This window comes from Chiloscyllium plagiosum, unplaced genomic scaffold (assembly GCF_037043375.1).
Source record: "Chiloscyllium plagiosum isolate Xiang-an unplaced genomic scaffold, Cpla_swu_hap1 HiC_scaffold_19, whole genome shotgun sequence".
Classification (NCBI taxonomy): Eukaryota; Metazoa; Chordata; class Chondrichthyes; order Orectolobiformes; family Hemiscylliidae; genus Chiloscyllium; species Chiloscyllium plagiosum.
Genome location: NW_028270157.1, coordinates 72778466 through 72805311, shown reverse-complemented (window position 1 = coordinate 72805311; position 26846 = coordinate 72778466). Strand labels below are relative to the sequence as shown.

The window sequence follows — 26846 nt, the reverse complement described above, 5'->3', positions numbered from 1 at the left end:
TCTCATGATTTTGTAGACTTCAAACAGGTCCCCCCTCAACCTTTGTCTTTCTAATGAGAATAATCCTAACCTGCTCAACCTCTTTTCATAGCTAGTGCCCTCCATACCAGGCAACATCCTGGTGACCCTCTCAAGCATCCACATCCTTTTGATAATGTGGCAACCACCGCTGTATGCAGTATTCCAAATGTAGCCAAACCAAAGTCCTATACAACTTGCCAACTCTTGTACTTAGTACCCCGTCCGATGAAGGAAAACACTTCTTGGCCTGTGTTGCCACCTTCAGGGAACAGTGGACCTGAACACCCAGATCTCTCTGTACATCAATTTTCTCCAGGGCTTTTTCACTTACTATATAGTTCACTCTGGAATTAGATCTTCCAAAATGTATCACCTCACATTTGCCCGATTGAATTCATTCTGCCAATTCTCTACCCAGCTGTCCAATCTATCTATATTTTGCGGCATTTTCTGACAGTCCACTTCACTATCTGCTACTCCAACAGTCTTAGTGTATCTGTAAGCTTGCTAATCAGACCACTTACACCTTTCTCCAGGTCATTTATGTGTATCACAACCAACAGTGGTCTTAGCACGGATCCCTGTACAACACCACGAGTCAAACATTAATCTTAACGTCCGCATCTCCCTCTCATCGGTGAACACCGATGCAAAGTGCTCATTAAGAACCTCACCCATTCTCTGACTCCACGCATAACTTCCCTCCACGGTGGGTGGGAATCCACAGTTACGGAAGAGGCCAGCCATATCAGCATTACTATTTTAGAAGGTGACATCATCTGAACAGATGTGACATAGGTGAAGGAACTGCGAAATTAAGGATGGCGTCCTTGCAGGATATGGGACGCTTTTAACCTGTCCTGCTCGCATGCCCATTTGTCTGTCCTCTGCAGCAGAAACATGGAACAGCACTAACACCTTGTCTCCTGCAACAAAATTTAAAACTAAATCCCGTGGACTCATTAGGAGCAAATAGTAACAAAGAAATTTCCTTATCCCAATCATTATGATATTGTTGGCAATGGCATCTAGTCATGGTCTTCGAAGTTTGACTTCTTTCTAATGCACCTTGAGATGCATTGTGAATTGACTTGGTTCACTGTATCCATGCTTTCTCTGGAACAGTTTTGTTTTACACAGTCAAGCTATTCCAGGAACTTTACAGGATTGCTCTACTCGGTCTGTCTTTCTTTTGTGGGACTTTCCCTTCAGCTTAAAAAAAAACCCAGAATATACTCAGACTTTGGAGTCCCATTATTCCCCATACCGGATCACAAAATAATCTAAATAAGAAAAGTCTGTCAGTAATGCATAAATCCTGTTCACACTAAAGTCAGGTTTAAAAAGCTGTTACCAAAAGAAATCACAATGGCTTCTGAAATGCTTACAAGTTAAGAATTAACTTGAGATACACAGGAACCCGCTTCTCCACCCAAAAATAACCGGCTGCCAACTCAGACTAGAAGTCTAAATTCACAACAGCCCTGATCAAAACAGTTGGCCTGTGTGCCTCATGTCTGGAGCCCAGATTTCCTCCAAGTCCCCTTTTTTATAATAAGCCTTGGTCCATGACTGACCGAATTTATATATGTTCCCATGGGAAGCATTGTGTATGCTTGGAGATAAGAGCCTTTGTACTGGTGGGGAGAGATGTGTGTACTCCCTCTCCACAGGCTGTTGTGAAAAGGTGAAGACCCCGTAGTCTCAGAGGACTGCTTTCTTAGAGAGACAGCTGGTGGACAGTTTAACCTGGGGGATCACTTTGACTCAGGCAAGAAGCAAGTCTGAGAAGGTTTCATGAAGAGCTTATGCTTGAAACATCGACTTTCCTGCTCTTCGGATGCTGCCTGACCTGCTGTGCTTTACCAGCGCCACATTTTTTGACTGAGAAGGCAGGGATGCCATGGCAACTTTGGACTTGAGCTGAAAGCAAGAGTTAATAAACAGACTTACCACTACATATCTTCTCTGTGTTATCACTGAATGATTGAATTGTTGAATACTTCAGTTTTGTCTTTTCATTGAGATGTCAGAACTTTTTTTTTGGCAAAGGTGTTGTTTGGCTTAATATGACACTGAAATAAATTGAGTTGTAGAGATTTTAGTAACATTACTAACTGAACAAGTGTTGTATGTTTTCAGGCACAAACACGAGTCAAGTTGAACTTTCTAGATCACATCGCAAAATTCTGGGAATTGCAGGGGTCTACATTGAAAATTCCACATGTGGAAAGAAAAATGTTGGATTTATACACGCTCAGTAAGGTTAGATCTTCAGCTTTTTTGCGGGAACAGTTCTATGTATTGATCTCTTTCTGATCATTAAGAACAAGAGCAAAAGTCAAATACAATAATCTATTGTCAAAGTGCCTTGCTTTTATCTGAATGTCATCCTGGCTCTTAATTTCAGGTTGCTGTTTTCTTGTTTTTTTGCCAAGCCTTGACTGGGCACTGGATGGAATTTTAGACCAGGCCATAAACCATGCTTTGACTTGTTCAGATTCATTTCACAAATTCTCTTTCTGAACCCTTTCAAGTCTCATAATATCCTTCCTATAGCAGGGAGATAAGAATTGCATTCAATATTCCAAAAGTGGCCTAACCCATGTCCTGTACAGGTGCAACATGACCTCCCAACTCCATTACTCAACGCTCTTGGGTCTTTGAATGTGTCATTTCACAATTCTGCATCCCTCTTCTCTGCAACTCCATGTTTTGAATGTCAAGTCTGATTTCTGCTGCCATTGTCTCAACTCTGAACCAGAAATTTGATATCGACAGCTCTTTTGTTAAGCAAAGGTGTTAAGGGATATGGACAAAGGCAGGTGCATGAAGTTAGGCCACAGATCAGTCATGATCTATTGAATGGCAGAACAGGCCCAAGCGGCTGAATGTTTCTATGAGTAATCAAAGTCAAAATGACGTGTGTCTGGTTACCTTGTGTTTCCTGACATCTGTTTAGCATTTTGCCAAATTGATCGTGCCATCTTCAAATCATTGTTGGCAAGCTGAGTGAGACTGCTCTCGTGTAGTTCTGTTCTTCCAGGATATCCTGCAATGACTTCAGCTCCTGCCCCTATGTAAGGGATCTGTGCTCCTTTCTGAATCTCTCTTCATTTGCATTGTGTCCTGTTTTTCTATTCCTCCTGTCAAGGAGGACTGGCTTACTTTGCTGCTACTTACAACATCTGGCAAATGTTTGCCTACTTACTTGACTTATCTATATCCATTAATATTTTTAAACTCATTTGACAGCTTATTTTTCTATCTATCTTTTGTGTCATTGGCAAATTTAACTACCGTATAAATCGATCCATCCAAGTCATTGATACAGATGGTCTGGATTGTCTTATTGTAAATTGAGGCCCCATAACTGCTCCCTGTGACTCTTTTCTAGTTGCATCTTGCCAACCTTGAATCTAATTTATTTTGACTGTATCCTGTCAGCTAACCAATCTTTAATCCACGCTAACATATTGTGCCATTTTTGGTAGCAACATTTGATGCTTCACCTTGTCAAATGCCTTTTTGAAACATAGGCACATTATAATGAAGAGAAATCTCTTGTACACTTTGCTAGTTACTTCAAAAACTAATTCGTTTAAAATGATTTTTGTTTTGCAAAACCAAACTATTGACTTTTCCTGATTCAATTATGATTTTCACAATCAGTAACTTCAATTTGTAAACCGTTTCATTAATATAATTAAATGCTGTAAAATGTTTAAGAGGAGCATTATCAAAAATGACACCAAACGCTGCTACTTTGCCAAGAATTTAAGTATCATCTTAAATCTTAAAATTGAGGTCGAGAAGCAGATAATAGAGTGGGAAGTCCATTGGTCAAAATCTTGTCAGCTAAAGACAATTAAAATTAAAATCCGGAATTGTCAAGAAACAAAGTGAAGGAACACAAATCTCAATTATACAGGGGCAGGAGCTGAAGTCATTGCAGGATATCCTCTAGCTGCAACTGACAAAAGAAGAACAGAACTAGGTAAGAGCAGTCTCACTCAGCCAGCCAACAAAGATTTGAAGATGGCATGGTTAATTGTTGAAAGGCTATAGAGGTGTCAAGAAGCATAAGGTAACCAGTCTCACAACACGTCGTTTGATCATGATTAGTTGCAGGAAATGTCATGCAGGTCTCTCAGCTTCGTGGGTCTGTTCTGCCATTCAATGAAATCATCACTGATCTGTGGCCTAACTCTATGCACTTATCTTTGTCCAGATCCTTTAATATCTTTGCCACTTCAACACATCACCCTGTTCCCTGGCCAACATCTTTGTCTTAGGCTTGCTGCAGTGCTCCAGCAAAGCTCAGAGAAGCTGGAAGAACAGTATATTATTTCTGTTTGAGAACTACACAGCCTTCTGGATTCAACATCAAGTTTGGCAACTGAAGGGCTTGAGCTTCTCCTCTGTCCTTACCCCTAACTCCACATACCAGGTTCTGTTATCACATTGTCTGCTGTTACTCACATCCCATTGTTAGCTACTAGCAATCCCCATTAATAGCTGTTTATTCTCCTAGCCTCATCATTTTCAATGACTGTCCAACTGTTTTTCTCTTTGGGCTTTATCTCCACCTATTGTGAACTTACCAACCAACCAACCCCTCCTGTTTGGAATATGGTGTACAATTTTGCTGTTATTTTGAGAGATGTTTGGAGGTATTTTGGAAGCAATTTAGACTCAACTCATGGGCTTACCTTATGAGGGAAGGTTGAACAATCTGGGCATATACTCACTGGATTGTAGAAGACTGAGAAATTAATTTATTGAAATGCATAAGAGCTTGAGGGGATTTGATAAGGTGGATATGGAGGGTGTTTCCTCTTGGGAGGCTAGAACAAGCTAACATGGTCATTTAAAAAAAAAAGTTTGCCTTCAGATCGAGATGGGAAGTGTCATTTCACTTGGGGTTGAGGTTGTGGATTTTTTTTTCTTGAAGATAAAACCTAGAACAGTACAGTGCAGGCCTTTCAGCCCTCTGTTGTGCTGGCCTTTTATCCTACTATAAGATCAGACTAACCTACATACCCTTCATTGTACTAACTTCCATGTGCCTATCCAAGAATCACTTAAATGTCCCTAATGTATCTGAGTCTACTAGCTGACAGTGTATTCCATGCACCCACTACTCTCTGTGCAAAGAACCTACCTCTGACATCTCCCCTAAACCTTCCTTCAGTTGCCTAAATTTATGGCCCTTCATGATAGCCATTTTCACACTGGGAGAAAGTCTCTGGCTATCCAATCTATCTATGCCTGTCAAAGTCTTGTACACCTCTATCAAGTTGCCTCTAGTCTTTCTTTGTTCCAATGAGAAAAGTCTTAGCTCCCTTAACCTTTTTTCATAAGACATGCCCTTCAGTCCAAGCAGCATCCGGGTAAATCTCTTCTGCACCCTCTCTAAAGCTTCCAGATCCTTCCTGTCATAAGGTGACCAGAACTGAACACAATATTCCAAGTGTGGTCTAACCATACGTGTACTTATCAACCCTATCAACCTGGGTGGGTAACATTGAGGGATTTATGAACATGGACCCCAAGGTCCCTCTGTTCCTCCACACTGCCAAGAGTCCTGCATTTAACTCTATAGTCTGCATTCAAATTCGATCGTCCGAAGTGAGTGACCTCACACTTTTTCAGGTTGAAATCCACCTGCACTTGTCAGCCCAGCCTTACCTTCACTCTGGTCATCCTCATGTTCCTCATGTAAGTGCAAAGTGCCTTAGGGTTTTCCTTAATTCTATCTGCTAAAGCTTTCTCATGCCCCCTTCTAGCTCTCCTAAGTCCATTCTTCAGTTCCTTCCTGGCTGCCTTGTAACTCTGTAGAGCCCTGTCTGATCCTTGCCTCCTCAACCTTAAGTAAGCTTCCTTCTTCCTTGCGACTAGATGTTCCACATCTCTTTGTCACCTAAGGTTTTTTCAGCGTACCATCCCTTCCCTGCCTCAGTGGGACAAACCTGTCCAGCACTATCAGCAGGGGCATCCTTAACAACCTCCACATTTCCCTGAGAACATCTGTTCCCAATCAAGGTGCCCCACTTTCTGCTTAATAGCATTGTAATTCCCCCTCCCCCAATTAAATATTTTCCAGTACCGTCTGCTCCAATCCCTCTCCATGAGTATAGTAAAGGTTAAGGAGTTGTGATCACTATCACTGAAATGCTCTCCCACTGACAGATCTGACACCTGGCATGGTTCATTACCAAGCACCAAATCAAATATGGCCTCCCCTCTAGTGGGCCTATCTACATATTGAGTTAGGGACCCTTTCTGGACACACCTGATTTAAAAACTGCTGCATCCAAACTATTTTAACTAAGTAGGTTCCAATCAGTGTCAATGTTAGGGAAGTTCAAATCACCCATGACAACAACCCAGTTACTTCTGCACTTTTCCAAAATCTGCAATCTGCTCCTCTCTGTCTCTGCTGTTTTTGGGGGGCCTGTGGAAAACTCCCAATAAAGTGACTGCTCTTTTCCTGTTTCTGACTTTCACCCATACTGACTCTGTAGACGAATCCTCCTCAATGACCTCCCTTTCTGCAGCTGTGATAGTATTCCTGATTAGCAATGCGACTCCCACACCTGTTTTACACACCCCGCCATCTGAAACATCTAAACCCTGGACCATTCCTGTCCCTGTAATATCCAAGTCTCCGTAATGGCCACAACATCGTAGTTCCAAGTACTGATCGTCACCCTTATTCCTGATACTTATTGCATTTAAATAGACATACGTCAACCCATCACACTGACTGCACCTTTGCCCTATCAAATGCCCATCCCTTCTCGCAGACTGTCTGCACACTGTATCTGGCTGTTCGCTACCTACTCCATCATCTGATCCATATCTCAGCGCACCCCCCCCCTCAAAAAAAACAAAAAGCTATTGGGGTCTGGGTTTTTAATTCCACCTGAGAAAGAAAAATATATTTTTGATTGATGGGTTAGTTGCATGTTATCAAGTGCAGACAGAAAAATGGAATTAAGGCGACAACTAGATCAGCCATAACCTTTATTGAATGATCGAGCAGGCTGGATGGGTCAAATGACCTAATCTTCCTCTTAGATTCTATGTTACTCTGAATTATTTTACAATAAGATTTTCCTTTTCCTCAAATTTGTTCAGTACTTTCTTTCTCACTTGCCTCATTATGAAGATATCGGGTGCCACGTTTGAGTGCTGGCAGTCTGATAACTTAAGATTAGTCATGGAACTGAGTGGAAAATGAGCTGAGGAACTATTTTCTGAACGTAGAACAGGCACCCAATCTGGAAACTTGTGGGTTTATATAACTGAGGCAGCATAGTACTGAGGCAGCATAGTACTCAGCCATCATCGGAAAATGATTTTCTTCAGTTTTATCTTGAATGGTTAAGCATTAAAGAATGAACTTTGCTCTTGCAGGTGGTTGCAAGTGAGGGTGGATTTGAAGTGCTGTGTAAGGAGAAAAAATGGGCCAAAGTAGCCAGTCGAATGAGTTACCCACAAGGAAAGGGTATTGGTTCGCTGTTACGGTCCCACTACGAAAGGATACTCTATCCCTATGAATTGTTTCAGTCAGGAGCCAGTCTCTCGGTAAGATTCATCAGCATCAAAATTCATGCCCCCACCCTCAGTTCTGGCTTTGCATGGAGTTTTCTATTTCCCTTAGCTTATGTTTTCTCTCCATTCCCCACCTTGCTCTCATATTTGGGGAGCTGATTCCTCCTGGGTAAACCAGAAATGAATCGCAGCATCACATGTTATAATTCTAACACTATTTGTTTTGTAGACTGCTGAAAACTCATCTGTGCAGATCTTTCCCAGCTCGGTGAAAGCCTTGAATCAGGTAAGTGAACTCCTCAATCCATTTGCTGTCTCCACGGTTGTAAGAAATGATACAGGTAGTTCTCGTATAAAGCGTGTTTCAACAGTGTGATTTGGCTCTAACCTCTGAAGAATTAGGGAACGGGCATTTTCGAGAATGCATACGTCTGTTCGCAATAGCGCGATTCCAGCCGTGATCATTTCCCACACTTCGTTCTGCACATACGCTGATGTCAGCTGCCATCAGAGCATGAGTGCTACAATACTATATATTGAACAGCTTGATCTTAAAAGTTTAAACTAATGGATGTTCATTGCTGTCCGTCTGAGACAAGAATATTCTTGTATAATTCCTGACAAAGCCCTGTATAATTTCTGCAGGACTGCATTACTCTTATACATATCATTTGCCTTTCTAATTTGTTCTTGTCCCACAATCTAAACCAACTCTCAAGAAACAGTTAAAAGGCAATCAACCCCAGCCATTCATTTCTGATGTCGCTCTGACCTTGCATTAACAATATTTTTTCAATGTAATGTGTTAAATTTACTTTTGTTTCGTTAATAAATATGATTTAAATGTTCATTTCAGGCTGTGCTGTACTTTGTTAGGCTTTTGGGTGATTTTTGTGCAATTGAGTTTTTTTTTTGCTGGTCTGCCCCAATCTCACTTTTCCCACAGACCCTATTATTTCTAATAATATATTGTAAGTAAGGATATACATAAGTAAGGAATTAGAGTTTCCTGTGATTGTTACAAAAAGATCAAAAGTTAACTTCTTTACAGGATGATCTTTCTGAAGATGATTTTGCCAAAAATCCAGAGCTGAGAAAACTTCAGATCTTTGGTGCTGGACCCAAAATGATGGGCCTGGGTCTTCGGACAAAGAACAGAGAGGGTAAGCAAAATAAGCTACCTGATGAAGGAGCAGTGCTCTGAAATCTAGTGCTTCCAAATAAACATGTTGGCGATAACATGGTGTTGTGTGATTTTTCAACTATCTTCGTAAGAAAATCCCTTCAAACCCTGAGTCAGCCTAGTGAACCTTATCTGCATTGTTTCCAATGATAGTATATGTTTCCTTAAATAAGGGGACCAAAACTGTTCACCGTAACCCAGCTGTAGTTAAATCAGTACCTTTTATAGTTTTTAATGTAACCTACCTCGTTTATTTTTTAATACTCTATTCCCTTTTTAAATGAAGGTCAACATGCTGTTTGCCTTCCTTGTTAGCCGTTGAACTTGAATTCTAGCTTTTGGTTGCATTCGGAACCCTAAATCCCCCTGTGCTGCAGATTTCTCAAGTATATCCCAATGTAAATAATTAGTTCCTCTGTTCTTCCTGTCGAAGTGCAAAACTTCATTTTTACCACGTTATATTCTATCTGTCGAGCTTTTGCCCACTGGGTAACCTGTCTATATCCCTCTGTAGATTCTGCCATCCTCACTTACCTTTCTACCTGTTTGGTCATCTGCAGTCTTGGTGCCAATGTATTTACTTAGGTATTTCCAGTCATTTAATATATTAAATATTTGTGTCCCCAGCATTGTTCCATTAGTTGCAAGTATCCATCTTAAAAAAAAAAAACCCTCTTTTCCCCAACTCTGTCTATTAATTAGTCAGTCACATCCATGGCCAGTATACTGTCCCCAACACCGTGGCTGGGAACAGTGTGTGGGTCTTTTGGATATCCAGATATATTCTGTCCACTGTTTTCCCCTTGATCTATGCTGTACTGATGAGTCTGATTCATCAAAAGGTTTCACCAATTAAGAATTTTATTCTCTTACTAAAATTAATAAATCATTATTCCACTCAACCAATTTACTTCTACCAGCTGCATCATGGTACTTAAACTCACTGAGAACTGGTCAGATTGTTCTGGATCTTCTTGCAGTGTTATTCTTAGGCTGTTCACACTGATCCCTTTTATAATTCCTTAACTTGAACCCCATTCTTAGTGCATCCTGGTCTTGTCAGTTAGTAAGTGACTAACTTACTACAGGTTTTGTTTATCAGAGAGAATTTGACTTTTTTTTCAGTTCTGCTTGCCTCATTATAGGAAGGAAATGAACGCTTTAGAAAGGGTGCAGAGGAGATTTACCAGAATGCTGCCTGGACTTGGCAGGCATGTGTTATGAAGAAAGGTTCAGGGAGTTTAGGCTTTTTTTATTGGAGCAAAGAAGGGTGAGAAGCAATTTGACAGAGGTGTGCAAGATGATTAGAGGCATAGATAGAGTGAATAGTCAGAGAACGTTTCCCAGAGCAGAATGATTATCACAAGAGGGCATAATGTTAAGGCGATTGGAGGAAGGTTTAGGGGAGCTGTCAGAGGTACGTTCTTTGCACAGAGTGGTGGGTGCGAGGAATGCACTGCCAGCAGTGGTGATCGAGTCAAATACATCAGGTATATTTAAGCAACTCTTGGATAGGTACATGGATGTTAGTAAAATGAAGATTATGTAGGTTATGTGGGCGGCACGGTGGCACAGTGGTTAGCACTGCTGCCTCAGCGCCGGAGACCCGGGTTCAATTCCCGCCTCAGGCGACTGACTGTGTGGAGATTGCACGTTCTCCCCCTGTCTGCGTGGGTTTCCTCCGGGTGCTCCGGTTTCCTTCCACAGTCCAAAGATGTGCAGGTTAGGTGAATTGGCCATGCTAAATTGCCCGTAGTGTTAGGTAAGGGTTAAATGTAAGGGTATGGGTGGGTTGTGCTTCGGCGGGTCGGTGTGGACTTGTTGGGCCGAAGGGCCTGTTTCCACACTCTAATGTAATGTAATGTAATCTAAAAAATCTAATCTAGTTTGATCTTGGAGTAGGATAAAAGGTTGGCACAACATCAAGGGCTGAAGTACCTGTACTGTGCTGTACTGTTCAATGTTCTATGATTCTGTCTCTTTGGTACTTGACATATTGTGCGGTATTGGAGGCAGTTAACCCATTAGATTTCAGTCCAATTTCCAGCCCCTTAATCAAATCCCAAAACTCTAATAAACTTGTCACACATTATTTCCCTTTCATGAAGCCATGCTGAGCATGTCCATCTTGTTTCTAAAATGCTCTTCTATTACTGTCTTTATACTATACTCTAACATTTTCTCAAAAATAGATGTTAAGCTAATTTGGCCCAGTGCTATCATCTATTTTGTCTCCCCTTTTCGAGCGAGTGTGTGATATTGACAGTTTTCTTGTCCTGTGGAACTTTTCCATATTCTAAGGATTCTTGGAAGATTGTCAGTGGTGCATTCAACATTTCCTTTAAAACTCAAAAGTTCAACTCATCAGCTCCAGGGGTCATGTCTGCCTTTAGTCCATTAGTTTCCCTTGGACTTTTTCTCTTGTGATAGTTAGTTGTTTGTTTCTCCCCATCCCTTTAGTCCTTTAATTAACATTTCTATAATGCTATTAGTATCCTGTACTGTGAAGACTGCAAAAGATTTGTTCAGCTCCTCTGTTATTTTTAGGCTCCTTATTACTTCCCGAGCCTCATTCTCTAACAATGGTATGTTCACTTTTTGGTCCATTTCTTCCTTTCTAAAATGTTTAAAGAAGCTTTTACTATCTTTTTTTTAATGTTACTTTCTAGTTTCACATAGCTTATTTTCTCCTTTTTTAAAAAAAAAATCACATTTTGGATTTTAAGACTTTGCTGATTCGCTAATTTGCTAATCACCTTTGCCACATTATATGCCTTCCTTTCAATTTGATACTATCTTTAACTTCCTTGGTTAACTATGTTCAATTTAGCCCCTTCCTAGAATCCTCCTTCCTCACTGGGATATGTCTTTGCTGTGTGTCATGAATTATTTTTTAAAACATCTGCCATTTTGTTCCTCAACTGTCTCTTCTGCCAAATTATTTTCCTAATCCATTCCAACCGACTTTGCCCTCAATCACACATAATTACCCTGATTTTAAATTCAGCAGTTGGTTCTGACCTGTGTTTCTCACATCAGATGTTAAGTGATACTATGTCACTGACAATTCCCTTGGGCATATTTTATTCTGTGTTTTCTTTTGTCTCATTACAAATCACTAGATCCAATATAGCCTAATCCCTTGTTGGATTCACAGCATAGAATAGAACATCCTTTATTGTCACATGTGCTCAAGTGCAAGAGTACAGTGAAAAGTTTATAATGTGGCCTTTCATCGCACCATCTTAAATGCAGAGTACCTAGGTATAAATCTTAGGTATAAAAAGAGGAATAAAAAGAAAAGAAGTTGCATTACCTTAGTGATTTATAGTATGAGTTAGAAATAAGACATCGTTAAAAGGATAACCATACTGTAGCTGACCGCAGGACCTTTCACTCATGGTCTGATCAGCCTTGCAAGCCACTGTGCCAGACCCCAGTCCAACAACTGTGCTCACTCTGCACCATGTCTCCACCCTGCTCCACACTGGCTGTCAGCTGCTCCAAGCCTCCAGCCCACTTTGCTCCAGCTCTCAGCTGCTCCAAGATAAATTTTCTGATCAGAAAAAAGGCACTTTAAAATCTTGGATAAAGAAAGGAAGAAAGGCTCAGTGGTTAGTGCTGTAGCCTCACAGTGCCAAGAACCTTTCAACATAATAAAGCATTGCAGTTTGCGAAGTTGTTATAGAGCGTGATACTGAGCCACATAGAAATATCTGTTCAGATGATTAATGGGTCAGATTTTAAGCAGTGTCATAAAGGAAGAAGCTGAGGTGAAGTGGTTTAAGGAGAAAATTTCAGAATCTGTGCTCTGTCAGCCGAAGAGATTTGGTGAAGCAATTTAATCTGGGATAAAGAAGAGAATGTGGGATTGCAGATAAATTGAAGGATTATAGGTTGTGGAGACTGGAAGGGAGCAAGCTATGGAAGATTTTAAAATGGTGGCCCTGCTGAACAAGAGAACCAATGTATATCAGTGAGGACTAGGGTAATTAGTGAGTGGGATTTGTTGCAAGTTAGAATACTAGACATAGGTTGGAGAGAGATGTGGCAATCAGGGAGTGGGTTGGACAGATGGTTCGACAGTGTAGTTGGTGGCAGAAAGACGGGGGTTTGTTGGGTGAGTGCGAGAGTCAGCGAATGAGATAAGAGTTGTGGAGTGCTGGTTTTTGGGAGAGTCAGAATATTCCTTTGTTCCAAAATTTATTTTGGTTTTTAAAATTACTTCATTTACAAAGCTAGGAATTTAGCAATGTAAAATGTTTTAACCTTTATTTTTGCCCCAATAAGAGAATTTCAGACAGAACCTGACTACGATTTTTTACATTTGAAAAATCTGATGTGTTTTAATGTTCCTCTTTCAGGAATGCAACCATGTTAAGTGAGGCCTTGTGTGTTATTCAGTCAATCATTTCAGATTCTATAGGTTCTTTTACAGCAAGATTGTGAATTATCACTTTTTAAATTGTGATACTAGATCTAAAATAGCACATTCTCGAGATTGGCTCTTCAACATACTGTTTTAGAAAGGCATCCCTAACACACCCTAGAAACTTGTTGTCCACGTGTTTTGTGTTTAATTGGTCTTTGAATATTTTTTAAGGCAGAGCTAGTTGAACAAAGGGGCCCAAGGTTATCAGGAGTGGAGTAAATGGGAATACAAGAATGTGAAATGCAAACAAATCTGCCATGATTGTACTGAATGACAGACTAGGATTGAGAAACCGAATGGTTGTCTACTGCTTTTTCTGCTGTTACTTTGTGTGTTGGGTGGAGGTAATTTGCTTAGAATTATTGGGTTCATTTTCTTTTCAGATGAGGAGTTTTCTGTGACCCTGCGCTCAACCGGGCACAAGAAGAATGCAGAGATGCAATTGCCTCGCATGCAAATGAGACAGCGTAAAGGAGCCTTGGCTGTTAACTTCGTAAGTTCGGTTAGGGGTGTTGCATGATGTCTTTTGTTGACTTGATGTGTTTAAAATACACAGTTGTTGTTTTAACTTCTTGTTTATTTTAGTCCCTGGACTCTGTAAACAGGAGGTTTTGTTGTAGTAATTGTGTTGCTTTCTGTTCTTCTTTATTGGTCAACCCTTATTCAAGGTTGAGGAAGCAAGGATCAGACAGGGCTCTAGATGATTACAAGGGAGCCAGGAAGGAACTAAAGAATGGACTTAGGAGAGCTAAGTTTATTGGAGTCATTGGAGAGGATTATTGGAGAGGATTCGGAGAGTCAGGATTTGTGATTATTTGGAAAAGCTTAGCTTGATTAGAGATAGTCAGTCAGCATAGCTTTGTGAGGGTCAGGTCATGCCTCACAAGCCTTATTGAATTTAATAAGGTTTCCCCATAGAAGGCTCATTCAAAGTAAGGAGGCAAGGGATACAGGGAAATTTGGCTGTCTGGATTCAGAATTGGCTGCTTCATAGAAGGCAGAGAGTGGTAATGGATGGAAAGTATTTGGTCGTGTAGCCAAAACCAGAGTCCCCTACATGATAGCATACAATGAACCAGAGGAAAGATGTTTGTGAAACATAGCCAGTGGATAACATAAGTCAGAACCAAGTTGAATGTAGAAAGTTCAGAGGGGAAGTTAAGACTATACTCGAGTAAGGGTTGGTGAGTGGGTGGAAAGAGGGAAAGAGAAGATGCTGATGACTAATGTGCAAGTTAATCCAGACATTTAAATAATAAAGTTGCCAAATGAATAGACATCCGGGAGATGAATTTCAATGCAGGCAAATGTGAGGTAATGTATTTGGCTTGGAGGAATGTGGGGAGACAATACAGGCTCAATAGTACAACTTTAAGGGGAGTACTGGAGTTTAAATGTATAATTCTCTGAAGATGGCGAGGAAAGTTGAAGCAGTTGTTCAGAAGGCTTACAGGATCCTTGGGTCTATAAATAGAGGCATACAGTATAAAAACAAGGAAGTGGTAGCGAGCTTTGAGAAGATGTGCATCCCTGGATATTTTGTTCCCAGCCCTGATCCCCTTGCAGCCACGTCCCTGCGCTACAGGCTCATTTACCTTGTTTCATATACTCGATGCATCGAATTGTAGCTCAGGTTGAGGTTCTGGAAGTACGTTTGCTTGCTGGAACCTTCCAGCTCAGCGAGCAAACCTACATCCAGCAAGGAAGTGATGCTACACCTCAATGGTTAGCATTTGTGCCTCACAGTGCCAGTGTCCTGGGTTTGATTCCACCCTTGGGCAACTGTCTGTATGGAGTTCGCATGGTTCTCCCTGTGTCTGCCTGCGTTTCCTCCAGATGCTTTGGTTTTCTCCCACAGTCCAAAGATGTGCAGGCTAGGTGGATTAGCCATGGGAAATGCAGGGTTACATGGAAGGGAGAGGTGACCTCATTGAAGTGTCCAAAATTATCAACAATTTTGACAGGGTAAAGCTGGATATTCTGTTTTGCCTAGTTGGTATATCAGTAATTAGAGGTCACAATTTCAAAATTGTCCGCAAGAGAGCTAGGACTAAAATGAAGAGCAATTTCACATTTGTCAGGATTTGGAATGCGCTGCCTGGGAGAGGCAGATTCCATACTGAGTTTCTAAAGAAAGCTGAATGTATATTTGTAAGTAATGAATTTTAGAGGGCTATGGAGACAGGGCTGACGAAAGGCACTGGCTGGGTAGCTTTTTCGAAAGCTGATAAAACCCTGATGGGCGGAATGGTCTATTTCTGTCCTGGAAAATTCTATGTTTCTATATTTTAGTACACAATGTGTCATGAGGGAGAGCAGGACTGAAGGAAATCACTACTAGTAGGGAAATTCATTCAATATCAGGCCCTGGGAAATTTGAGATTAAAGGTCAATAAATTCCCAGGGTCTGATAATCTACATCCCAGAGTACTTAAGTGGTCAGAGAATGCATAAGTGGATGCATAGATGGTTAACCTTCAAAGTTCTATCAGCTCTGGAACAGTCCCTGAGGATTGGAGAGTAACTAATGTAACCTCACTATTTTAAAAAAGAGAAAACTTAATTATAAACTGTTTAACCTGACATCAGTGAAAGTGTCAAAGCATGGCAGTGGAAAAAGCACAGTAAGTCAGGCAGCATCCGAGGAGCAGGAGAATCAACACCTGATGAAGGGCTACTGCCCGAAATGTTGACACTCCTGCATCTCGGACGCTGCCTGACGTACTGTGCTCTTTCTTGAAGCCACGCTTTTCGACTCTGACTCTCCAGCATATGCTTTCTCCTATCAGTGGTAGTGAAAATGCTAGAGTCCTTTCAAAAGCAGAGTACTTAGAAAAATGGTGACAGGAACAAGCTGAGTCAGCATCAGCTTGGCAAATCCATTGCAAGTTTTTCAAGGATGTAGCCAATTGAGTTAGTAAAGGAAGCCTTTATAGATTTACTTGCACTTTCAGAAGGCTTTTAATAAAGTTAAAAGATCATGCATGCAAAATTCAAGTGCATGGGATTAGGGATAGTGTACCATTGACTTGGCTCAAGAACTGTTAGCAGGCAGAAAAGACAGTAGAATGAACAGTTTTTTGAGTAGCAGGCAGTATCTCATGGGATATTGCAGGGATCAGTGCTTGGATCCCAGCTACTCGATATATATTAACAGGAACTAAATCCTATGTCTCCAAGTCGACAGATGACAAAGCTGGGTGGGAGGGTGAACTGTGTGGTGGATGCAGAGGTGTGATAATAAAGCTAACTCACTCATTCAGATGTTGTAGTGGGAAAGTGCATAGCAAATGAAGTATAATATGGATAAATTCACTTTGGCAGCAAAAACAGGAAGGCAGCTTATTGTTGATATTTTGGATCCAGTGACTAGGTTCTGAGGAAGGATTATCGGACCCAAGATTTAACTTTGATTTCTCTTCACAAATACTGCCAGACCCGCTGGGGTTTTTCAGCAACTTCTCTTTTTATTCTTGATTTGCAGCATCTGCGGTTCTTCCAGTTTTTATTCAGGCAGATTATGGCATTAATTGGGAAAGGATAAGGTGCAATGAGACCTGAGTGTCCTTGTACACCAGTCTCTGAAAATAAGCATAGGGGAGGAGGTTTAGAGGGAATTTGAGGCAAGTCGTGTGTTCGCCATCGTAGCGACAAGATTTTAGTACAGGAGTAGGGATGCTGCAGCTGTACAAGGTCTTGAGACCACACCTGGAATAATGTGTGCAGTTTTGGTCTCTGACTGATATGAGGAAGGGCGTTCTGTCCATGGAGGATGCAACAAAGGTTTACCAGACTGATTCCTGGGATTGTGGAAGGGATGTATGATGAGAGACTGGATTGGTTGTGAATTTAGAAGAATGAGGGGGATTTTATTCATTTCTATGAAAAACAGGGTGAGACAGGGTAAATGCAGGAAGGAGAAGTCACTGTAAGGATATAGGTAGGCCATTTAAGACTGAGATGAGGCGAAGTTTCTTCATCCAGAGAATAGTGAGCCTTTATAATTCTCTATGACAGAAAGCAGTTGAGGCCAAAACATTGAATGCTTTTCATGAGCTAGATGTAGCCATTGTGGGTTAAGGGATCAAAGAGCAAAAGTGGGAACAGGGTGAGTTGAATGATTAGTCAGAATTGAATTGGATGGCAAGCAGGCCAAATGGCCCAACTCCTGCTGTTCCTTTCTGTGTTCCTGTTTCTGTCTTGTCCATTCGCACCTAGCTTATGTAGGCTGTATATCATGGCTTATTTGATAGGAAAGTGGCCAGTCTTTTAGTTTTTAATTAACCTTGACTTCAGGCCAACTTGCTCACGCTGCTCATAAGCTATTCAGTTGCAGCTTAACCATGTGATACTTTTACAACAAGACTGTGTGATCACCTGCACCTTATTTTACTGACAAATGATTGATCACACATCTGTTTTAAATCTGAACTCACCTGGACGCACTGTCATATTTGAGTTACAGCATTTAGTTCTAGCACAAAGATGTTCCTTCAGAAAACACTTGAGATATCGCCCAACCAATTGATGTTTCAGTAGGACAAGCTTCATTTTTTTTTCTTATTTTGGCTGACCTAACAAACGTTAGCACCATTACCTATAAGTGGCAAGCATTATGAACTAAGCAGTTAGTGTGCGCTGATGGAATTAGCACTGTCCAGGAGACCTCTGAGTTGGTGACGTTGCTCTTCCAAGAGATGTGAGGAAATAGTTCTGCCTTTCTCCTTACCTAGTGTTGTTCAGACCTCCACTGTAGTATGAGGATGCAGACTTTGTGGACTTTGAGAACACCAAGCAAGCTGCAAGTATCCCGTGCTCCTTGGCTTGATCGTAACATCTGCAGCTTCGTTAAAAAAAAGTTATTTGTGGTATGTGGGTGTTGCTGACTCGGTTAGCATATTTTGCCCATCCTTAGTGGCCTTGGAGAAGCTTGTGATGAGCTGCCTTTTCCAACTGCAGACATGCTCAGGATATATTAATACTGGTGAAACTGGGACAGAGTTTCACTGGCTTTTGACCCAGTGACAGGGAAGGTGATATAATTCCGAGTCAAGATGGTATGTAGTTTGGAGGGGGACTTGCAGTGGTGATGTTTCTATGCTGCAGTGATTTCAGCATAAAGTGACAGTTTCCTGGTGCTCATGGAGCTTAGGTATGTGAAGCAATGTAGTGTTGCATTGTCAGTGCTGACTGAGATACCTGAGCTATGATCATGGTCAACACACTTTGTGTGAGAGGATCTGTCCATGTGCCAATGCATGCATTACAATATCGTGCACGTTTCACTGTACAGTTAGAACATTTAAAAGACATTTCGGTAAGTACATGAATAGGAAAGGTTTGGAGGAATTTGGGCCAATTGCGGGCAAATGTTTAGTTTGGGAAAATGGGTTCACATGGAGTAGTTGAACCGAAGGATCTACTTCCATCCTGATTGACTCTGACACTGATGGAATTGCCATAAATGTTTGTAATGGCTGTAAAGCTGTAAAGGTATGAGTTGTTTGATGCTAACTGAAAAGTGTTTAGCTCATATATTAAACTTCCCCTTATTGACTTGTTTATCACTTCCAGATTGACCTGTATGTTTGCCTTGTATGTGCACGTGGGGATGATGAAGACCGCTTACTGCTCTGTGATGGATGTGATGACAGTTACCATACTTTCTGTCTCATTCCTCCCCTCATGGATGTGCCCAAGGGAGATTGGAGATGCCCCAAGTGTGTGGCAGAGGTAACATGCTGGCGATTTTTATCCAGTTCAGTTTGCTTGTAAGTAAGCTCAGGCTACTTTGTAATGGTAATTTTTGTGTGCGTCGACTTCAGCCTGCGGAGCAGCTGTTTACTGTATATTTTTATTACTTTATTGGTTATTGAAGAAATTTTCCGAATCACAAATATAGCAAATTATGCGTTGTTCCACTTTTCTAGCTTTAAAGCACATAGAAGGTCAAACACATGCTAAACATTCAATTCCATGGCTGGAAAGTATGTGGTGGATGAATTGCATGTTTGATTTGATGCAATGGCTTTTTCTGTTTTGCACTGCAGAATTTGATATCGAAGTCTTTGATTTCATATGCAATTTGTCTTGTATGAACACATCTCAGACTCTGAGAGCTAGTGAGTGTGGAGAACATTTTTATCTTCCAAGGTTGTGTTTCACCCCCTCCTCTTCTGAAAAATCCAATTCTTCCTGGTATATAGTTTGAAGAATGCTTGAATGGCCATTCTTGAGGAACCTAAATATTTAAAGCATTGTGAAATGTCGTACTAAAACAGGCTACTTGAGCCAACCGGTCCATATTGAGGTTTGTATTCTGTCAGTCTCCTCTACTTGTCATCTTATCAATCAAGCATGTCTTTGCATTAGAGGCAGTTTCGAGAAGGTTCAGTAGATTCTTCCCAGAGATTAAAGGCTTCTAAGGAGAGATTGAGCAATTTCGGCCAACTTGCACGTATTTAGAAGATGAGGGGAATTTAATTGCACTTACAAAATGCTAAAGCAGATTGACAAAGTTGGTGTAAGAGTGGGTGTTGCCGCTTGTAGAGCAATCTAGAATGAGAGGTCATAATTTTGGGCAAAGGGATGACAAATTTAAAACTGAGGTGAGGTGGAATTGCTTCTGTCAAAGGACTGTGAATCTGTGGGTACTGAATAAACTTGAGACAGATGGGCAATTTCTTTTATTAGTAATGGGTTAAAGGCTTCTCAGGTGTAGGGAGAAAAGTCAAGTTGTCGATGATGCTATCAGCCAAGATCTCTCGGAATGGCAAAGCAGAGTAGAGGGGTTAAATTGCAGCCTCCTGCACTGAGTTCTTATGTTGTTATCATTGTGACTCATGACTCCTGCTTCCAAAACCAAACCCCAAATTTGAAATGCTAACTTTATTTTTTAAAAAATCATTCTTGGGGTGTGGGCGTTGCTGGACTAGCATTTATTGCCCATCTCTAGTAGTCCTTGAGAAGGTGGTGGTGAGCTGCTGTCTTGAACCACTGCAGGCATTATGTTGTAGGCAGACCCGCAATGCCATTAGGGCCTTCCAGGATTTTGAGCCAGTAGCAGTGAAGGAATGGCGATGTGTTTCCAAGTCATGGTGGTGAGTGGCATGGCGTTGATCTTGCAGGGGGTGGTGTCCCCATGTATCTGTTGTCCCTGTCCTTCTAGGTGAAAGTGGTTGTGTGCTTAGAAGGTGCTGTCTGAGGATCTTTGATGAATTCCTGCACTGCATCTTGTATATAGTATAAACTGCTGCTACTGAGTGGTGATGGAGGGAGTGGAAATTTCTGGATGTAGTGTCAATGAAGCAGACTGCTTTGACCTGAATGGTGTCAAGATTCTTGAGTATTGTTGGATCTGGATCCAGGCAAGAGGAGAGTATTCTGCCGCACTCTTGACTTGTACTTTGTGGATGGTGGACAGGCTGAGGGGAGTCAGGCGGTGAGTTATAGTATTCCAAGCCTCTGAACTGCTCTTGCAGCTACTGTGTTTATGTGGTGAGTCTAGTTGAGTTTCTGGTTAACGGTAACTCTGAGGTTGTTGATAATGGGGGTTTCAGGGATACATTTGAATGTCAAAGGGCACTAATTAAATTCTTTCATTAGATGGTCATTGCCTGATATTAGTGTGACATGAATGACATGGATATTGTCCAGATATTGTTGGCTTTGAACATGGACTGTTTCATTTTTGAAGAGTGGTGAAATGGAGCTGAACGTTGTGTACTCATCAACAAGCAGCCCTACGTCTGACCTTATGATGGTACAAAGGTCAATGGTGAAGCAGCTGTAGATGGTTGGGCTGAGGACACTAGCCTCAGGAACTACTGCAGTGATGTCGTCGAGCTAAGATGACTGACCTCCAACAACTACGACCATCTTCCTCTGTGCTAAGTATGCTTCCAACCAGTGGAAAGTTTGTTTTCTGATACCCATTGATTCCAGTTTTGCCTGGGCTGTTTGATGCTACACTCTATCAAATACAGCCTTGATGTCAAAGTGCCGTCACTGTCGCCACACCTTTGGAATTCTGCTCTTTTCTCCATGTTTGAAGCCAGTTATAATGTGGTCAGGAGCTGAGTGGTTCTGGTCAAACCCAATCTGGGTGAAACTGAGCAGTTTATTGCTGAGCAACTGTTGCTTAATAGCCCTGTTGATGACACCTTCTGTTACTTTACTGGTCACTGATAGCAGACTGATAGAGTGGTAATTGGCTGGATTGGATTTGTCCTTTTTATGTAGAAGACATACCTGGGCAATTTTCCACATTGTTGGGTAGATGGTAGGTTGTAGCTGGATTGGAGGAGCTTGACTAGGGAGTGCCACGTTCTGGAGCACAAGCGTTCAGTACTATTGTCAGAATGTTGTCTTTCCACTCTGCAGTGCCTCCAACTGTTTCTTGATGTCAGGTGGAGTGAATCAAATTGGCTGAAGACTGGTACCTGTGAATCAGAAGACTGCTTCAGTCTTTACTTTTGCAGTATTGCTTTAGTCTCTTCCATCACTGAAGATGGGGATATTTGTGGAGCTGATTCCTCCAATGAGTTGTTTAATTGTCCACCACCATTCATGACTGGCGAGTGATCAGAGACAGGAGGGTGTGGCTGTGAGTGACTGGAGGCACTGGAGAGTGCAAAGGCTATGGGCCCTGACAGCATTCTGACAATAGTACTGAAGACTTGTACTCCAGAATGTGGCACCCCCCTAGTCCAGCTCTCCAATCCAGTTACAACCTACCATCACCCAACAATGTCCAAAGATGTGCAGGTTAGGCGAATTGGCCGTGCTAAATTGCCCATAATATTCAGGGATATGTCGGCTAGGTGCATTAGTTAGGCGAAATGTTGAGTAATAGGGTAGGGGATTGGGTCATGGGTGGGATACTCTGGGGGGGGTCAGTGTTGACTTGTTGAGCCAAATGGCCTGTTTCCACACTGTAGGGATACTATGATTCTATGAATGTGGAAAATTGTCCATGTACATAAGCAGGACAAATCAACCGAGCCAATTACTGCTCCATCAGACTGCTCTCAATCATCAGTAAAATAACAGAAGGTGTCAAGAAAAGTGCTATCAAGCAACAGCTCCTCACATCAGGGAGCCTGAACACCAAGCAATGGAACATTTCAGGGAACACCTCTGGGACAGGCACCCAATATTCCTACCCTCCACTTCAACTTCGCCTCCCTCTCCACCAAGGACACCACCACCTGCATGTTCCCCTCCAAACCACTCAGCACCCTGACTTGGAAATATACCGCTGTTCCTTCACAGTCGTTGGGTCAAGAGTATAAGGCTCCCTTTAGGGCAAAAGACAGACAGAAGTGGACTTTGGGCTGCTGGAAAATGGCACTGGAGAGATAGTAGTGGGGATCAAGGAAATGGCTGAGGAACTGAGTAATTAGTTCGTATCAGTCTTCATAGTAGAAGACATGAGTAATTTCCCAACAATTCAAGATAGGTCATCAGCAAGGAGAAGGTGCTAGAAAAACTGAATGGCCTGAAGGTGGATAGATCACCTGGACCAGATGGACTACACCTCAGAATTCTAAGGGCGATAGCTGAAGAGATAGTGGAGGCGTTAGTGATGATCGTTCAGGAATAACTTGAATCAGGGAGGGTCACAGAGGACTGGAAAATCACTAACGTGGCACCCTTATTTAAAAAGGGACGAAGGCAAAAGATGGAAAATTGCAGACTAACTAGCCTAACCTTGGTCGTGGGTAAGATCCTGGAATCCGTTGTAAAGGATGAGACTTCTGAATACTTGGAAGTGTATGGTAAAATTGGGCAAAGTCAGCCGGTTTCATCAAGGGGAGGTGATGCTTGACAAATCTGCTGGAATTCTTTGGTCTAACCTGCTCATTTCATCCCCAAAGAGAGCCAACGGATGTTACCTACCTGTACTTCAAGAAGGCCTTTGACAAGGGGCCAAGCAGGATGCTATTGACTAAGATAAGGACCCATGGTGCTAGAGGCAGTGTGCTAGCATGGATAGACGCTTGGTTTTCTGGCAGGGAAGAGAGAATGTGGATAAAAGGGCCCTTTGCAGGATGGCAGCTGGTGACAAGTGTTTATTTAAAATTCATTTGTGAGGCTTAGGCATCAGTATTGATAGCCCATTCCTATTTGCCTTTGGGAAAGTGGTGGTGAGCTGCCATCTTGAATCCCTGCAGTCCACTTGCTGTTGGTTAACCCACAACGCTGGTAGGGAGGGTATTCCAGCTTCTTGACCCAACTGTTGCAGTATATTTCCAAGTCAGGGTGCTGTGTGGCTTGGAGAGGAACTTGCAGGTGGTGGTGTTCCCAAGTACCTGCTGCCTCCTTCCTTCTAAGTAGAAGTGGTCATGGGGTTGTAAGGTCCCGTCGAAGGACCTTTGGTGAATTTCTGCAGTGAATCTTATAGATAGTACACACTGCTCCTACTGAGTGCTGATGGTGAAGGGATTAATGTTTGTAGATATGGTGCTAATTGAGCAGGTTGCTTGTCCTGGATGGTGTCAAGCTGCTTGTGTTGGAGCCAAACCCATCCAGGCAAGTGGGGAGTATTCCATCACACTCCTGATTTGTGCCTTGTAGATGGTGACTAGACTTTGGGGTATCAGGAGGTGAGTTACTTGTCGCAGTATCCCTAGTCTCTGACCTGCTCTTGTAGCCACTGTTTATGTGGTGAGTCCAGTTGAGTTTCTGGTCAATGGTAACCCTAAGGATGTTGATCATGGGGGATTCAGTGATGTTAATACCATTGACTGTCAAGAAGCAGTGTTTAGTGTCTCTCATTGGTGATGGTCATTGTGTGGAGTGAATGTTACTTGCCACTTGTTGGCCAAAGTCTGGATATTGTCCAGGTCTTGTTGCATTTGAGCACTGACTGCTTCAGTATCTGAGGAGCTGCGAATGGTGCTGAGCACTGCGCAATGATCGGTGAACATCCCCACTTCTCACCTTATGACAGAGGGAAGGTCATTGAAGCAGCTGAAGATTGCTGGACCTAGTATACTAACCTGAGGGACTCCTGAGATGTCCTGGAGCTGAGATGACTGACCCTCCACAACCACAACCATCTTCCTTTGTGCCAGGTATGACTCTAACCAGCGGAGTGTTTGCCCCCGATACCCATTGATGCCAATTTTGCCAGGACTCCTTGATACTATACGGTCAAATGTGGCCTTGATGTCAAGGGTTGTCACTCACCTCAACTCTGGGATTCAGCTCTTTTGTCCATCCTTGAACCAAGGCTGTAATGAGAGCAGGAGCTGAGCGACCCTGAATGATGGCATGGAGGATGGGTTAGTAAAGTTGCGGATCTCACTAAGGTCAGTAGAGTTGTGGATTGTGTCAAAGGATGTTGTAGGTTACAGAGAGACATAGATAAGCTACAGAGCTTGTCTGAGAGGTGACAAATGGTGTTTAATGCGGAAAAGTGTGAGGTGATTCACTTTGGAAGGAGTAATAGGAATGCAGAGTACTGGGCTAATGGTAAGATTCTTGGTAGTGTAGATGAGCAGAGAAATCTCTGTCCATGTCCATAGATTCCTCAAAGTTGCCACCCAGGTTGATCAGGCTGTTAAGAAGGCATATGGTGTGTTAGCTTTTATTAGTCAAGGGATCGAGTTTTGGAGCCATGAGGTCATGCTGCAGCTGTACGAAACTCTGGTGCAGCCGCACTTGGGAGTATTGCGTTCTGGTCACCGCATTATAGAAAGGATGTGGAAGCTTTGGAAAGGGTTCAGAGAAGATTTACTAGGATGTTGCTTGGTATGGAAGGAAGGTCTTCAGATGAAAGGCTGAGGGAACGGAGGCTGTTTTCATTGGAGAGAATAAGGTTGAGAGGTGACTTAATTGAGACATACAATCACAGGTTAGATAGGGTGGACAGTGAGAGCCTTTTTCCTCAGATGGTGAAGGCTAACATGAGGTGACATTGCTTCAAATTGAGGGGTGGTAGCTTTAGGACAGATACCCTGTAGATTCTTTACTCGGAGTAGATGGGTGTGGAACGGCCTGTCTGCAACAGTCGTAGACTCCCGACGTTGAGGCATTTAAATGGGCATTTGACATACATAAGGATAATAATGGAATGGTGTAGGTTAAATGGGCATCAGATTAATTTCACAGGTCAGCACAACATCGAGGGCCGAAGGACCTGTACTGCACTGTAATGTTCTACATTCTTTGTATGTAAAATGGAAATGTGTAGGTTAGATGGGCTTCAAATTGGTTTCACAGGTCGGTGCAGCATCAAGGGCTGAAGGGACTGTACTGCGCTGTTATGTTCTATGAAACCCAAACTGAGCATCACTGAGCAGGTGCTGCTTGATTGCACTGTTGATGATCCCTTTCTTCATTGTACTGTTGATGGAGAGGAGATTGATTGATTGGGTGGTAGTTGGCCAGGTTGGATTTGTCCTGCTTTTTGTGTACAGGATATACCTAGGGAATTTTCACATTGTCAGGTAGATGCCAGTGTTGTAACTGTACTGTTGGCTAGCAGGGGGAGCAAGTTCTGGAGCACACGACTTCAGTACAATAGCCAGAGGGCTCAGTGTTGGGACTACAACTTTTCACTTTAAACATAAAAGATCTAGGTGAAGGTACTGAGGGGCTGTCTGGCTAAGTTTACAGATGGTACAAAGATAGGTAGAGGGACAGGTGGCATTGAGGAGGTGAGGAGGCTGCAGAAAGATTTGGACAGGTTAGGAGAGTGGGCAAAGAAGTGGCAGATGGAGTAAATTTTGGGAAAGTGTGAGGTCATGCACTTTGGTAAGAAGCATAGTAATATAGACTATTTTCTAACTGGGGAGAAATTCAGAATTCTGAAGTACAAAGAGACTTGGGAGTTCTAGTCCAGGATTCTCTCAAGGTAAACTTGCAGGTTGAGTCAATAGTTAGGAAATCAAATGCAATGATGGCATTTATTTTGAGAGGGCTAGAATATAAAACCAGGAATGTACTTCTGAGTCTCTAAAAGGCTCTGGTCAGACCATATTTAGAGTATTGTGCACAGTGTTGGGCCCATATCACAGGAAGAATGTGCTGGCCCTGGACTGTGTTCAGAGGATGTTCACGATAGTGTTTGAGGACTCTGGCTGAGAGGGGATCTAATTGAAACTTACAGAATACTGAATGGCCTAGACAGAGTGGGCGTTGGGAAGATGTTTCCATTGGTGGGAGAGACTAGGACCTGAGGGCACAGCCTTCGAGGAAAGGGAAGACTTTTCAGAACGGACAAAAGGAGAAACCTCTTCAGCCAGAGAATGATGAATCTATGGAATTCACTGTCACAGAACACTGTGGAGGCCAGGTCATTGGATGTATTTAAGAATGAGATAGATAGGTTCTTGATTGTCAAGGGGATCAAGGCTGACGGGGAGAAGGAAGGGGAATGAGGATGAAAAACTTATCAGCCATGATTGAATGGAGGAGCAGACTAGATGGGCAGAATGACCTAATTTCTGTTCCTATGTCTTATAGTCTTATGGATTGCTGAGCTCAAGTCTTATCAGTTTGTTGTGGGTTCACTTAGCTTTATCTATCACTTGCTGTTTGTACTGTTTTGCGTGTAAATCGTCCTGTTTGACAGCTTCACTAGGTTGACAGGTATGCCTGGCCCTATTCATGGCTTGCCCTCTTGCGCTCTCCACTGAACTA

The 26846-nt window shown here is 42.3% G+C and overlaps 1 protein-coding gene across 1 annotated transcript in view; it reads left to right on the top strand.

Annotated features, from left to right (window-relative positions):
* Window positions 1-26846, top strand: part of kdm5a (lysine demethylase 5A) — a 209557-nt gene that overhangs the window by 44611 nt on the left and 138100 nt on the right. Inside the window, exons 3-8 of the mRNA XM_043708905.2 lie at window positions 2164-2286; window positions 7444-7614; window positions 7811-7867; window positions 8633-8744; window positions 13580-13689; window positions 18771-18929. Coding sequence (XP_043564840.1) covers window positions 2164-2286; window positions 7444-7614; window positions 7811-7867; window positions 8633-8744; window positions 13580-13689; window positions 18771-18929 — 732 coding nt within the window. The remainder of the gene's footprint in view (window positions 1-2163; window positions 2287-7443; window positions 7615-7810; window positions 7868-8632; window positions 8745-13579; window positions 13690-18770; window positions 18930-26846) is intronic.